The sequence below is a fragment of the Hippopotamus amphibius genome, chromosome 2, assembly GCF_030028045.1.
Source record: "Hippopotamus amphibius kiboko isolate mHipAmp2 chromosome 2, mHipAmp2.hap2, whole genome shotgun sequence".
Classification (NCBI taxonomy): domain Eukaryota; kingdom Metazoa; phylum Chordata; class Mammalia; order Artiodactyla; family Hippopotamidae; genus Hippopotamus; species Hippopotamus amphibius.
The window spans coordinates 47,927,681-47,941,308 of NC_080187.1; the positions used below are offsets into that span (position 1 = coordinate 47,927,681).

At 37.1% G+C, this 13,628-nt stretch overlaps 1 protein-coding gene across 1 annotated transcript in view; it reads left to right on the top strand.

Annotated features, from left to right (window-relative positions):
* Window positions 1-8,681: 8,681 nt before the first annotated feature.
* Window positions 8,682-13,628, top strand: part of ALDH1A1 (aldehyde dehydrogenase 1 family member A1) — a 48,435-nt gene continuing 43,488 nt past the window's right edge. Inside the window, exon 1 of the mRNA XM_057724305.1 lies at window positions 8,682-8,784. Within this exon, the coding sequence (XP_057580288.1) occupies window positions 8,719-8,784 (66 nt within the window). The 5' untranslated portion in view covers window positions 8,682-8,718. The remainder of the gene's footprint in view (window positions 8,785-13,628) is intronic.

The following is a 13,628-nucleotide window of genomic DNA, read 5'->3' on the forward strand; positions in this document are numbered from 1 at the left end:
AAAAACAGAAGGCACACCTGGCTGGAGTTTTGAAAATGATGTAATGAAGGAATTTTTTTACAGAAGGGTGGACAATTCACACGGGGGCCTGAGGAACCCAGAGCTTGTACAGGTGAGAAGCAGTGACCATTCCTGAAAGGCTGAACAGACAGGAGATGGAACTGGTGTTTTCAGAGCCCAGTGAATAAAGCCAACACTCTACAGTGAGGGACACTCAACAAGGCCTGCAGTCATAGAAAGAAGACTCAGCCCTGCCAGAACCCTGCCAGCATGCCACTCAGCCATGAGAGAAGCAAGGGAGCAAGTATCCTGGCCTTTCTCTCCTGCTACACTCCATTCTCCTGTCAGTACCTCCCTCCCTTCCCTATTGGTTGAAGCAAACCAGAAGCCAGAGGGAGACAAAGAGATGAAATGGATCTGGAGTGGAAAACAGAATATCCAGTAATATTAACATGCACATAAACATTTAAATAAACATCCACCAGCAATGACATGTATATGGGGAGAGATGTAAATGAGTTTAAAGTGTTTTAAGTATTTAGATTAGCCAAGGAAAAGAGTAAAGGTGCAAATTAATTTTAGACTTTGATAAATGAAAAAATACACATAATTTCCTGAAAAACTATTAAAATAATAAAGACAATATAAAATTCCCCAAATAATAGAAGGAATAAATAATTAATTTTTAAATTAATTTAAATGGATGTATACTAAATATAAAATTAGCATTTAGTTTAGTTTAATTTTAAAACTATTATCTTAATTTCAAACCAACTTTTTAAAAAGGTAAGAAGAAAAGAAAATAGAGCAAGTAAGATGAATAAAAGTATCTAGTAAGATGATAGAATTTTTAAACATAAATTTATCAATACATTATATTACATCAAGAAAATAAGTAATCCAATTAAAAGAGAAAATCTGTAACACTGCATAAATAAATAAAACCCAACAATGGGTCATTTAAAGAGCCATGAAATACATATAGATACAGAGATTGTAAGTAAGAAAATGGAAGAATATATATAATGCAAATTCCACCCCAAAGAAAAGCTGCTGTGGGAATAATTTATCAGACGAAGGAAATTTTAAGGCAAAAAGCATAGAGACGAATAGGAACATCTTATAATGATAAAAAGTTCAATTCACAAGGAATATAAAGCAATGCTAAATTTGCAAGCACATAAAAATATAGCCTTACTAGCATAAGCTGCAAAGATTTGGGGGTTATTTATTGTCAACCAATAGAAAAATTAAGAAATGCACACCAAAATAAACCATGAGTCAAGGAAGAAATCACAATGGAAATTAGGAAGTATTTTTAATTGACTGAAAATGAAAATACTATATTGAAACTTGTAGATGCTACTAGAGACATGCCTAAAGGGAAATTTAGAGGTTTAAATGAAGTAGATTAAAATTTATAAGCTGACTAATAAAAATGGAAAGTACTTCTTCCAAACAAGAAAACAGGTGAAAATGGAGGAATAAAGAAATTGTAATCAATACAAGAGAGATAAGAAGAAAAAGAGTATGCAGTTACCTCTACAAAAGTCCTCCCTTCTTAATATTACAATTGCTGATTTTGAACTATGAAACTGGCTGCCCAGAAAAAGTGTTCAGTTTTTATTTTTCCTTATAGCTAAGGAAATACGTGACCAAACTCTGATCACTGAGTTCTAAGCTTCAGGGAAACTTCCTCAGAATGCAGTGGACCCTAGTCTTTTGTCATTTTTTCTCCTCTTTCTCCATTCTGAATCTGGAATATGAATGCAATGGTTGGAGTTCTGGAAGCCTTTTCTAAACAGGAGGCCAAGAGTCATAGTTCAGGGGGAGCTGGGGCAATGAGCTGAAAGGAGTCTCTGTATCTTTCAAACTGCCACAATGCCTGCCCTGGGCAAGCAATTTACAATGGAGAAATCCATTTCCACTTTGAGTATTTATTTTGAATTTTGTATGATGGGCAACCAAACCTAATCCTAACTGATATAAGGACAAACAGAAACCACAAAGTACATCAGTCACCACAATAAATAGAAATAGATGGAAATGGACTAAATGTACGTGTTAAAAGCAGAGACTCTTAGATTGGATTAAAAAGTATGACAGCTATGTGCTTTTTAAAACCCAGACCTAAAATGTCAGGACACTAGAAAGATGAAAGTAGTAATTATTTCAATAAATAAAATTTCAATAAAAAAATAAAATTTTTACAAGAAAAAGGAATCACAGATGCCTGAAATTTAGCCGGTGTTGTTTTGTCATAACCAGAAAGAGAAAATTCAAGAAAAATGTTCGATTTTGAGAAATGACAATGACTTCAATCAGGGGGTCTTAAAATATGAGCTAAGAGACTAGGTAGTTAACTTAATTGAGTGAAAAGAGGCTGAACTAATACTAGAGATAGGTTGGGTCTATGTTGTAGTGCAGTGGTCCTCAAACTTGACTTTGACTCAGAATCACCTGATGGGTTCCTTAAAGCACTGATTGCTGGGCCCTATCTCGAAAGATTCTAATTCAGTTGGTCTGAGATGGAGGCTGAGAATTTGCATTTCTAAAACTTTTCCGGGTGATGTGGATGCCTCTCCAACTTTGAGCACCATGAGGAAATAGAGCCAGAGCTGCTTCAGTGGTTCTGACAGCTGAGCACACATTACAATTACCTGAGGAACTTTAAATGCATACCAAAAGCTGGGCTCAAACCACTGTTATTGAATCTCTTTCGTTTTGTTTTGTTTTGAGTTCCCTAGGTGATTCCAGTGGTCAGGCAGGCGAAGACACTCTTTGGGTCTTCTGATGTTCAAGTCAAAATCTGGATTTTTATGTAAATGTTTCTTTTTCTTTTTCTTTTTTTTTTTTTTTATCATACTTCATGGTCCACATAAAACGCATACTCAGGCTCTCAGTTTTCAAATCCAGCTACCTGACTAGATGTGACATGTAGCTCAGGTACCCAACAAGCAGCTGGAATGTAAAGCCAGAGCTTGGAAGATAAGTTTGGATTGTGGTTATAGGTCTGGGTAAGTATGTGTAACATTAAAATGTGGGAACAGAGCCAAGTAAGCAAAGGCAAACCAAGTTTGATATTGTCCAGCTAAGATGATCATTTAAAAAAATTAATGGCTTTCACAGACATCCCTATCTGTTGCATCTTACTTTTGCAATTGAATGAATATGCATTTATACTACAACTGAAACTGGAAGGTTTTCAAGATATCAAGCACCTGAGAAGTTTTTATTCTGAGGCACAGATGGGAGGCAGGCTTTCCTTTAGTTGAACATGAATATTTAGATTTTAACAATAAAGTAGATAGAAAAACGTGCAGAGTGCGTGACCAGTGACAGCATGTACTATTCGCAACCCTGAACTCGTGCTTACATTGATCAGTGTATTGGGTGCCCATGACCGATGTAACAAGTTACCATAAACTTGGTTTAACACAGCACACATTTATTCTCTTACAGTTCTAGAGGTCAGAGGGCTGAAATCAGTTTCACTGGTCAATAACAAAGGGGTGGGCAGAGCCACCTCCCTCCAGCCGCTCTGGGAGAGAATCCTTTTCCTTGTATTTTCCAGCTTCTAGAGCTGCATTCTTTGCATTCCTTGGCTCCTAGCCCCTTAGTTGTCAAAACTAGCTGCTTCAGTGGCCAAACTGCCACTGTGGTCAAATCTCCTCTGCCTCCCTCTTATAAGGATACCTGTGATTGCATTTAAGGCCCACTCTGATAACCCAAAATAACCTCTCAAGATTCTTAACTAAATCACATCTGCAAACTCTCTTTTGCCACATAAAGTAATAGTCACAGCTTCCAGAGGTATCTTTAAGAGTCATTATTCAACCTGGGAAAATTACATAAGACATAACCAAAGAAATGACGTGATTCTTTTATCATGCATGCCAGAAATGCCAGAAATGACACTGAAGTCAAAATTCAGCTATTTAGCTTTCCAAATGCTGAGGTCAAGGTCAAAGGCCAATTGCAGATTTTGGCCAAATAGTAAGAGTAAAGCCCAATTTCTTAGCGTGTGCACAGACAGCACACAGGTTTATAACCTTCTTTTTTATTAGTTTGCAATATATTACAAAAGCATTTGTTTACTTTTTCCACTAACCCGTGATTTATCTAACCATCTGGTATCTTTTAAATTTTATAAATAATATTATTTTAAAGATACTTGTACATAATTTACATACATAATTTACATATACAATTCGCCAAGTGTTATTAAGCTCTGAGAAACACTATGGGAAAAGGGTCATTTCTCTGTACTCTTACATGTACCAGGATTGGGATAAAAAAGTGCCCCCTGACTCTTAAAAATGCTAACTTTTTGCTGTGTATTTTGCACTTATAATTTATGTTTATTGGAGGATATTATGGTGGAGAGTACTCCCTGAGAAACTTTCTTTACCTACAACCGTGATTTAACTCACTTGACAGATTAACTTGCACCTCTGAATTTCCTCTGCAAAAATATTCTGATTGTATAATTTGCTTACAAGTTCAAAATCAGGGAAGAAAGAATATGTGGCATTAGAAGTTATGACACTGGTCATCTGGGGTGAGGAAGAAAGGGATAGTGACAGAGAGGATGTATAAAGTAGGCTGTGGGGTTCTGATATTGTTCTATTTGACCCTAGTGATTTTGTTTTGTTCCTTTCATGACTGTTTGTTGAGATGTTATTTAAAAAGTTATGATTTTTACAGTCTTCTATACATGGTATATTTGACTTTAAAAAAATTTAATAAGAAATAAATTAAAAGAGAAAAAAATTAGTACTGACACATGTCTACATACACTCATTTTTGAGCACAATCTTGTCTGCTTGCCAATAGTCACATCTCTTTGCTCCAAAATCTTACCATTCACATGGACCTAATATTTCAACAGCATGATTGAATTAAATGTTATTTAATTTATTGATATATTAGGAGCAAAAGGAAAGTGATTTCTGTGAAAACAAAACTGAGTGTTATACAAACACCATCTCGTCACATTATAAACACACTGGCATAATAATAATAATCTGTGCATAAGACAATTGAAAAAAAATTAAAAATGCATAAAAATCTCCAAGTAGTCTGCATTCAGATTGCCTCAAAGATGTCTTTAATGTCTTTAAACTTCTTTCTGCACTTTGAGGAAACAAAAACAATGTGAACACTATTTATGCGAGGTTATTTCAGACTCTAGCACCAGACCCAGTTCTAAGAAATGGTTTTGGCCCATGAAGTCTGGCAAAAACCTATTTAAACTGAAATAAGTGTCTTATAGAGGCTTTAATCTACTGTCTCTTTTAGTGACCCTGCTAATTAGTTATTGTCCTCATTGTATCAGATGAGAGGGGCATCTGCCATCTTAATAACACAAGACAAGAAAACAATGATAGGATACGTGAGGAGCAGGAGAAATCAGAGGTAAAAAATATTGCTAGTTGGCAAAGAATGTCAGATAAACAGAAATTAGCCCACAAACACGTATGTTCACATACTCAAATCCTCTTTCCACCTCCATTTTTAACACCAACTTGCCAACCAAGCGCAGATTTTCTCATCACATACAAGATCCACTTTTTCCAAATTATTAAAACCCAAATAGGCACAAAAACCATGTGATGTCTGTTGAAATTGCAGTGATCAAAAGCAAAGGGATATATCTATTGCTGGGTTAAACACCCGGCAGACTCACCCAGTCATGCTGAAGGTGACATTGAAGAGTTGGGGATGGCAGATGTCACTGAGCAAAAGAAGTTCAACAAATCGACCCTGGATTTTGAAATCAGAAAATGTGAAAGTCAGCTATTTTTTATTTCACCATACAATTAAGTTTGTTAAATGTGAATGGTTTTTAATCTCAGTGACTCATGTGGGTGGGAGAAGGTTAGGCTCCATAAGCTTTTCAGTGACTAAGACTTGAATGAAGTTTTAGAGAGATTCCTTATAAAATGAGACAGCAGTTTTAGCAAAGATTGAAGACCTAGTCTATATGTTTCTTGGTGTAATGACAGCTTTCACAAAAGACTGGAAGAAGTCAGATTCAAAAGAAAAATAAATTATGGCTCCTCTCCCAAGGCCCCCCCCCCCGCCCCCGATGTGTGTGTGTGTGTGTGTGTGTGTGTGTGTAATTTAACTTGTCCCTAAGAAGGGAAGGAAGATGAAACATCTTTCATTTATTAATCCCAAATTCAAGTTCCAGCCCCTCGTCTGCTGCATAATCCTGGCAAAATATACAAATATATATTGTATATAAAAATATATACGCTTTGGTCCAGTCTTGAAGTGGGGCTTTTTCGCCCCTGTGTTCTCACCAAAGCCATTTTCCCTTTGTAAGGGAGGGAAGTGATCTCCTAGGCCTTTTACCCATGCAACCACTCCCAAGAATATACTATTCTACAAGAAAATTTCTAGGGGCAGGTTGATACTTACTTCAGAAATAGAGATCTCAGGGCCCTGTGGTTTCAGGACAGAAAAGATCTGCTCTTCAAGTAAAATTAAGATTGGAGAGTTCCTAATACTCTAATCACAATGCTTTACTCACAGAAGATACTTGGTAAATATTTGTTAAAATTTAATGGGCATGTGTGGTAACCTGTTTCCAAAGCTGTTCCTTTTACCTGCATTCAGTGATATCTGGCATAAAGGGACCTGTTCTTATGTAATTAGTCAATAATATATGATTAAGGATGAGCATATAAATAGTGAGATGACACACCAAGTGTGTTATGAAGCTTTGAGCTTCCACTGCCTGGACAAGTGTTTGACTCCACAAACAACTGCAACCCTGAGAGCAGAAGAAAGTAGCAAAACAGCTGTCTGGGCCTGGCCAGAGCACCACTCTGCAAGTTATGTAACAGCTGTTGTGTAATTGTGCATTTGATTCAAAACACATTTTTAAGAGAGAAAACAATTAGATTTTTCCAAAAAGAATGAAATTGAGAGTGAAAGAGAGAGAGAGAAAAAAATGATGAAATAGTATAGAAGTTTCTATCTGGTCTTCAAGCATGAGGCACAGAGGAGGCAAGGACCTAGGGGATGGTTGTCTTAGAATCTAGGGTCCTGGCCTATGAGCCAAATCTGGCCTGCCTCCTGTTTTTGTAAACAAAACTGTTTTGCAAAACACCTACACCCATTAATGTATCAATTGCCTGTAGTTTCTTTCATGCAGGGTTCAGTAAATTACAACAGAAACCATCTGGCCTAGAAAGCAGAAAATATTATCTGTATTTTTACAGAAAAAGTTTGCTGATCCCGATCTTAGAGGAATAAAAGGCTAAGCCTGAGTGCCTGTGAGGAGTGACTACTCACTTAGAGAACCGAAGCAGCCGATTCGATTCGCAAGCCCATCTGAGAATTCTCTTATGGAGAGGAGGGCAAGGAGAATAAATTGGAATAAGAGCCAGGGTTTTGGTGTCAGACTGGCCTCAAATGAAATTTTGGTCTTGTACGTATTAGATTTGTGTTCATATTCTCTCTGTGTCTGTAAAATGGGAAACCCAATGAGGATGGAAAGAGAAAGTAAGGCTCCTGCACCTGATCTGGAGTCACGATTCAATAAGCCTTCGCTTTCCTACCTAAATCCCATACCTGGGGGAGGCGGCATTTTTCACTGGAAAAAATAATTGTTGCTCTTAATTCTTATCAATCAGTTAAGCACATCCAAAGTTTTCCATCTTGTTCTGACTGTAACTTTTGCTGGAGTTTCAATAAACTATTGTACTTAAAATGGGAGTAGTCCAGTTAAAAACTGTCCTTTTTGAATGCTCCCAACTTGAAACATTAATTTCATTTTAAGAACTTGTATTACTTGGGAGTCCTGTTTAAATTCACTCTTGGTACAATTGCCTGCATCAATGATTGATAAATACAAGCCAACTTCCAAAACCAGAGGTTACTTTCGTTTTAAATGAGTTTCAGCAGACGATATTGTCATATTGCTATTGTGGTGACTGTGTGACAACACAGTCTGAGTTCCCTAAAAAATCCTGCTGACTTTTCGTTCCCACATATAAAAGATAATTTAGATATAGCTAATTTAAATAAAGATAATTTAGAGCTCCTGAAATCCTAGCAGCTCTACTTATCAAGCACTGAAAATACATTTGATTGGTATGATTTTTCTTAAAGCTGACTTGGGGTAGGGTCTCTATAGAGGGCCTTTCTTCCACAAACAGCACCCTGCTTTTCTGGGACATGGACTGACTCTCTGACAGCACTGTCCTAAAGACACCTGGCTAGGGTCCTCGCCTCACTAGCCTCTGCTGAGAACAAGTGCCCTTTGAGAATCTTTTTCAATCCTAGAATTCTCTGATTCCAAGTCTGTCAGAGAACAGAAAGTTTCACAGTAGCATAAAAAGCATGAAGAACCAAAAAAATAATAACTGGCCTCAGTGGCCGGAGCAGCTGTGCTTCTTACCCTTATCACAGGTTTCGGCTTTGTAAATTAATTCGTCTGCAAATAGTGCCCTGTCTCCAGATGCAGCTTCAATGCTGGAGCACTGGTTTCTTAAGGATTTAAGTTTAAAGTCAAGGGCTTCCTGCCCTAGGTGTTACAAATAAGTAGTGTCGTTTTCTTTTTGCTCCGAGTTTGTTCATCCAATCATATCCCAGTATGCAAATAAACCTTAGCCCATGCAGATAAAAAGGAACAAATAAAGCCAAGTGCTCTATCAGAACCAAATCGCTGAGCCTGTCACCTGTGTTCCGGGAGCTGAACCAGAAATGTCGTCCTCAGCCATGCCAGACATACCTGTCCCACTCACCAATTTGAAGTTTCAATATACTAAGGTTAGTACAACTTCTATTTGCTGCTTTGCCTCAGTTTTTATAAAACTACATTTATTTAAAGCATAAAAGGTCAATTTAAGTAAACTCATGTAAGGAGCCCTTTGCAAATATAAAAATAAAAGGCTTGCAAAATGCAGGTCTGGGTTTAGTGTCTTGATCAAATAATGAATTCTAAATCGTATCAGGCAACTTTTCATGAATTTATTTCTTAAAATATTTCTCAGTGAAAGGAATTCTCTTTGGTGTAAAAGGTTCTTGTGCCAGGATTCAGTGGACTTTACTAAGCAGTTCTATTAACTTTCAGCAGAGGCCAGCATGTATGGTAAGAGAGGCAAATACTAGAGAAACACTGGAAACAGACAAACAAATAAAAAATGATTTTTTTAAAAGGAAAAAAAAAAAAGAAAAGAAACAGAGCATAGTGAAGTAAAACAGAGCATAATGAAGTAACATGATTTTTATATATGTCAAATGAGTGTCAAAATCAAAAGACCTCAGTCTGACAATTGGATGAAGAAAACTCCAGTTACAAAAAAATTCATGGGGCTTGCATTATTTAGCATATTTGGAGAAAGAAAGCATTCTTACTTATTTCTTCAGCCAAATTCATTGCCATTGGAGCCAGTATGTAATTGTTAGCTGATAAATATTTAGAGAAACAAGAGCAGGAGCCAAACTCAGACTTAAAAATCCATAGCTAGGGAGAAGGAGGAAATGGATCCTATTTGAGTCGACAGGAGTATCTCTGAACTCTGCCTGTTTCATACTGTTACCTTCCTGCTTTCTAGTCAGAGCCTAGAATTCCAAGAGAAACAAATAAAACAAACAAAACCAATCTTACTAAGACCATTTAAAAAGTGAACTTTATGGTGTGATGTAGAAAGGAAGGTAAGAAAGGAATTATTCCCACTCAGGGAGAACCATTTTGCTATCTGAATTAACCAATGAAAAACCAAGAGCATTATAAGTTAATGGTGAAGTCCTGCTATTATTAATTTGTTTCCTTACTTGTAACCATGGATGGTTTTGAAATCCTAAACTCTGTGAAATTTTTATTTTCATAAGCACAACAAATGAGGAAGTTGTTCAGATGACTGGCTCTTTTCCATAGGAAAGTGTCTGCAGAGATCAGATTGTGCCTTTAACATGGTTGACCAACAGCTACAAAGTGTATTAAAGTATTACTTTCACAAGGTTTCATTATAAGGGAAAATATTTTTTGTCAGTTTGATTTTGTTCCAAATGGGAGCATGAAAAATGCAATGAGACTATACCCTCCAAAAATTTTGCACTTGGCAAAGTTATGCCCAAAAGATAACAAGACTCCAGTTTTCCCAACTTTCTTACTCTGTTTGTCATTCACAAGAAATTTCAATCCAAAGTAAGTACATTTAAAAATGCATTCATTTCATGGAGATCAAAACCAATGGAAATGATTGAATTACCCCTTACTGTTATAACAGAGTTTTTGTTTTTATTTTTGTTTTTCTATGATACTATCTGGGAAGATATTTTAGTAGTCTGAATGTCACATTTTTTGAAAATTTGGTTTGCAGAAGTTCACAGTCTTCCTTACATGTGAATCTTCAGGGAACTCTAGTATGAAATATTCTTTCTACTGAATTAAGCTTCATTTAGTAGTTATTAATTAAACATGTGAGAAACACTAGTAGACAAATGAGATGGTCTTTAAAATCTAACATACAAACACAGATCTAGTGAGTCTTTAACATTTTAAGATTAAAATCTCCTGTTCACTTAAAAGTCATTACACAAGAACACTCTCTAGGGAAACTAACTGACCTAAGTGTTCAAAAGGAGGCAAGATTCCAAGAGCAGGAATTTGCTCTTGCATATAAGAACTTTTCTGGATAAAAATACCCAATGCAAGTCAGTGATTTCTGATTGCTCACACATCTTCTCTATAAATCTGTTCTGCTCAGATAGCATTTTATTGTCTGATTTATTGGTTACAGCATTTTCACACTTGGGAGGACACCAGTTATGTATGTAATTAAATCTAAATGGGTGAGCTTTTTCAAATGCCTTTGCATTTTCTTTTTTACTGTGCCCAACTGAAGAATTGTATTGGATTTGCATTTGCAAGAGGGGTTGGAAAATGATGGTTATTAAGTAAATTTCCTGGTTGCAAACCAAATAAGCAAGGATTTTATAGTGTCTGAGAAAGTACCTTCTATAGCTAGCCCCCAAACTCTGTTATTATTTTTCTCCCGCAATTTTAGCATGCGTCTTTATTATCGCTAGAATATATTGGTCATTGGGGCAAGGTCGAGGGAAGAGACAAGCAAGACTGAGTAACAGAAAACTATTACAGCTACAGTAGAAGAACTACACACACCCTCAAGCCTGAGACTGCCTCTCATCCAAACAAAAGACGTCATTGATGCATAACTTTTATGACTTATTTTCTAGTACAGTCTGTTTATTTTTTAAGGTGCATAAAACAGAGATTAGAGTTTAAGAAATATTTTCTAAAACGATACCAAAGTTTTTAGAATTTAAAACCTCAACAACATCATTGTAAATGCACATAAACTCAGATTCCGTCTCTATCCTCATTTTCCCCCTGTCCAATTCTAAACAAACCCTACATCTGCCAACTCATCTGTTTTGTTGAGCTTTTAAGTGATGAGCTTCTTTGGAAATTACGTGATCTTTGGGCAAACTACATTACCTCTCTCTGCCTTGGTTTCCTTACATGAAAAGTGGGAATTTCCTAAGGTGGAAGAAAGCATTAAATGAGTTTAGTGCATATAAAGCACTTGAAATAGTGCCCAGCACATGGGAAGTGATCGATTAATGTTAGCTATCCTAGTCCTATTTATTTTTCTGAATTCCTTCCAGTTTTCCAGAACCTTCTTTTACTCAGCCTTTCCTAGACCTGTTTCTTGCAAGTGTTCCTCTCGTCTTATTCTCTTCTCCTAGCTTTTCTGTCACTCTTTCTTGCACAGTCATGCCCCACCTGACAAGGATCGCATTGGAGCGAAGTTCCGAGGATTTATCTGGGATTTCAGGGATCAAGAACTTTCTCTTACAGGATTTGTTAACTTTATTTTCCATTCTCCCTTCACAACACTGTTTTCTACCTTAAAAGACAAATAGAAAATTCAAGAAGAAAGCTTTCTCAGACATGTTTCAAACCCCCAAATATTTAGCTTGACTCTTAAATGTAATTCATTGAATACTGATTTATTCTTGCTAGAAAAGATCTTCATCAGCTAATAACATTTCTCACACACACACACACACACACACACGCACACAGAGGCACACACACCCACGCAGGAAATATCATAGTTAAGTTTCTTTGTGTTTACTCTGTGCCGATGACTGTTTCAGTTCTTTACAATGATTTTATTTACTCCTTACAATAACCCTACAAGGACGTTACTATCCCTGCTTTGTAAATGAGGAGACTGAAGAACAGAGTGGCTAAGTAACTTGCCTTAAATTACATAGCTAGTAAATGACAAAGCTAGACTTGCAATGCTGGCAGTCTCAGGCCTCTCACCAAGCGACTTGTCGAAGACCAACATCACTACTTTGGGACATGGCATTGCTGGCATCCTATTCTGTCTTTATTCGGACTTTCATTTGTCCATTCCTGATTACTTAAGGGGACATGCCCATGAGCCCTTCCAGCTGTTGCTCAGCTGTTCCCAGGCCAACAGGAGGAAGTTTGTCACCAACTTAGAAAACAGAGGAGAACAATAAGAAAGGTTGGAAACAAAGAGACTATCTGCTTTGATTGAAAAAGTGGGCTTTGGGCTGGGAGAGGCTGTGATGCAAAGGACTTTGCCATAGGTTGCAATTTCTATGTAAACTGCATTTCTTCAGCCTCTAGAGAATAATAAATTTTGGTTGGAGGAGGTGATATTTTCCTAGATTTCTGGTATTATTGTTTAACCCATGTGGGTTAAAGATATATTTTTGATAAAGAAGAGTCATGAATCCTTGAATACTATTGCTAGGCACAATTTAAAGTTGGTTTTTTCCCCCACCATTATCTCCTTTTAAATTCTTACAACAAATTCATGCCACATGTATTTCCAAATGCCCCACTCTCTTCACTCATTTCTCCCCTTTTTCCTTGCTCTCTCCCATTTTATCTCCCTTTATTTAACAAATCATTGAATGACTGTTCTATGTTAGGTCTTAATGATAGAAGAAGGCTAGGATGATTCTTGCCTCATGGAGCTTATATTCCTGGAGGGGGTGGGGGAGTCGGAAGAAAACAAGCTAGAAAGCGAATCCTTTAATCACAAATTATGGTAAATGCTAAAAAAGAAGAAAGGTGAAAGCTGAGACAATCTGAGAGGGAGAGCTCACTTTGGACGAGGTGTCAGGGAAAGCCTCTTTAGGAAGGGGACAGTTAACGGGAGCCTGAGGGGTACCGAGCATAAGGTGGCCATGGAAAGTGGGGAAGCAAAGATCCAGAGGTAATAGCACGTGCAGGGACATCTGCGGACGAGAGCTTGGTATATTCAAAGAACTCTGAAAAGGCAAACGTGGCCATAATAAAGTGAGGAGGAGGGCGCATGAATGAGACAAGACTGGAGATGGAGGCTGCAGCCAGACTGCCTGATGGATTTCATTTGAGGGAAACCACGGAGAGGTACTTAAAACAGGACAGGACTTATGTTCAAGACAAAGCTGATTGTGCCGTGGCACTGCTTTCATTTGGGAAATCTTTTTAACTCCCCTCTGACTGAAGAAATACTTTGTTTGCTTTTGGCTTGGAAGCAGTTGAACAAATAGCTAGATGGCTGCAAGATGCAATGGCTTAACAAGATAAACCCGGCTTCGATTTCTAGCTCTTCTAC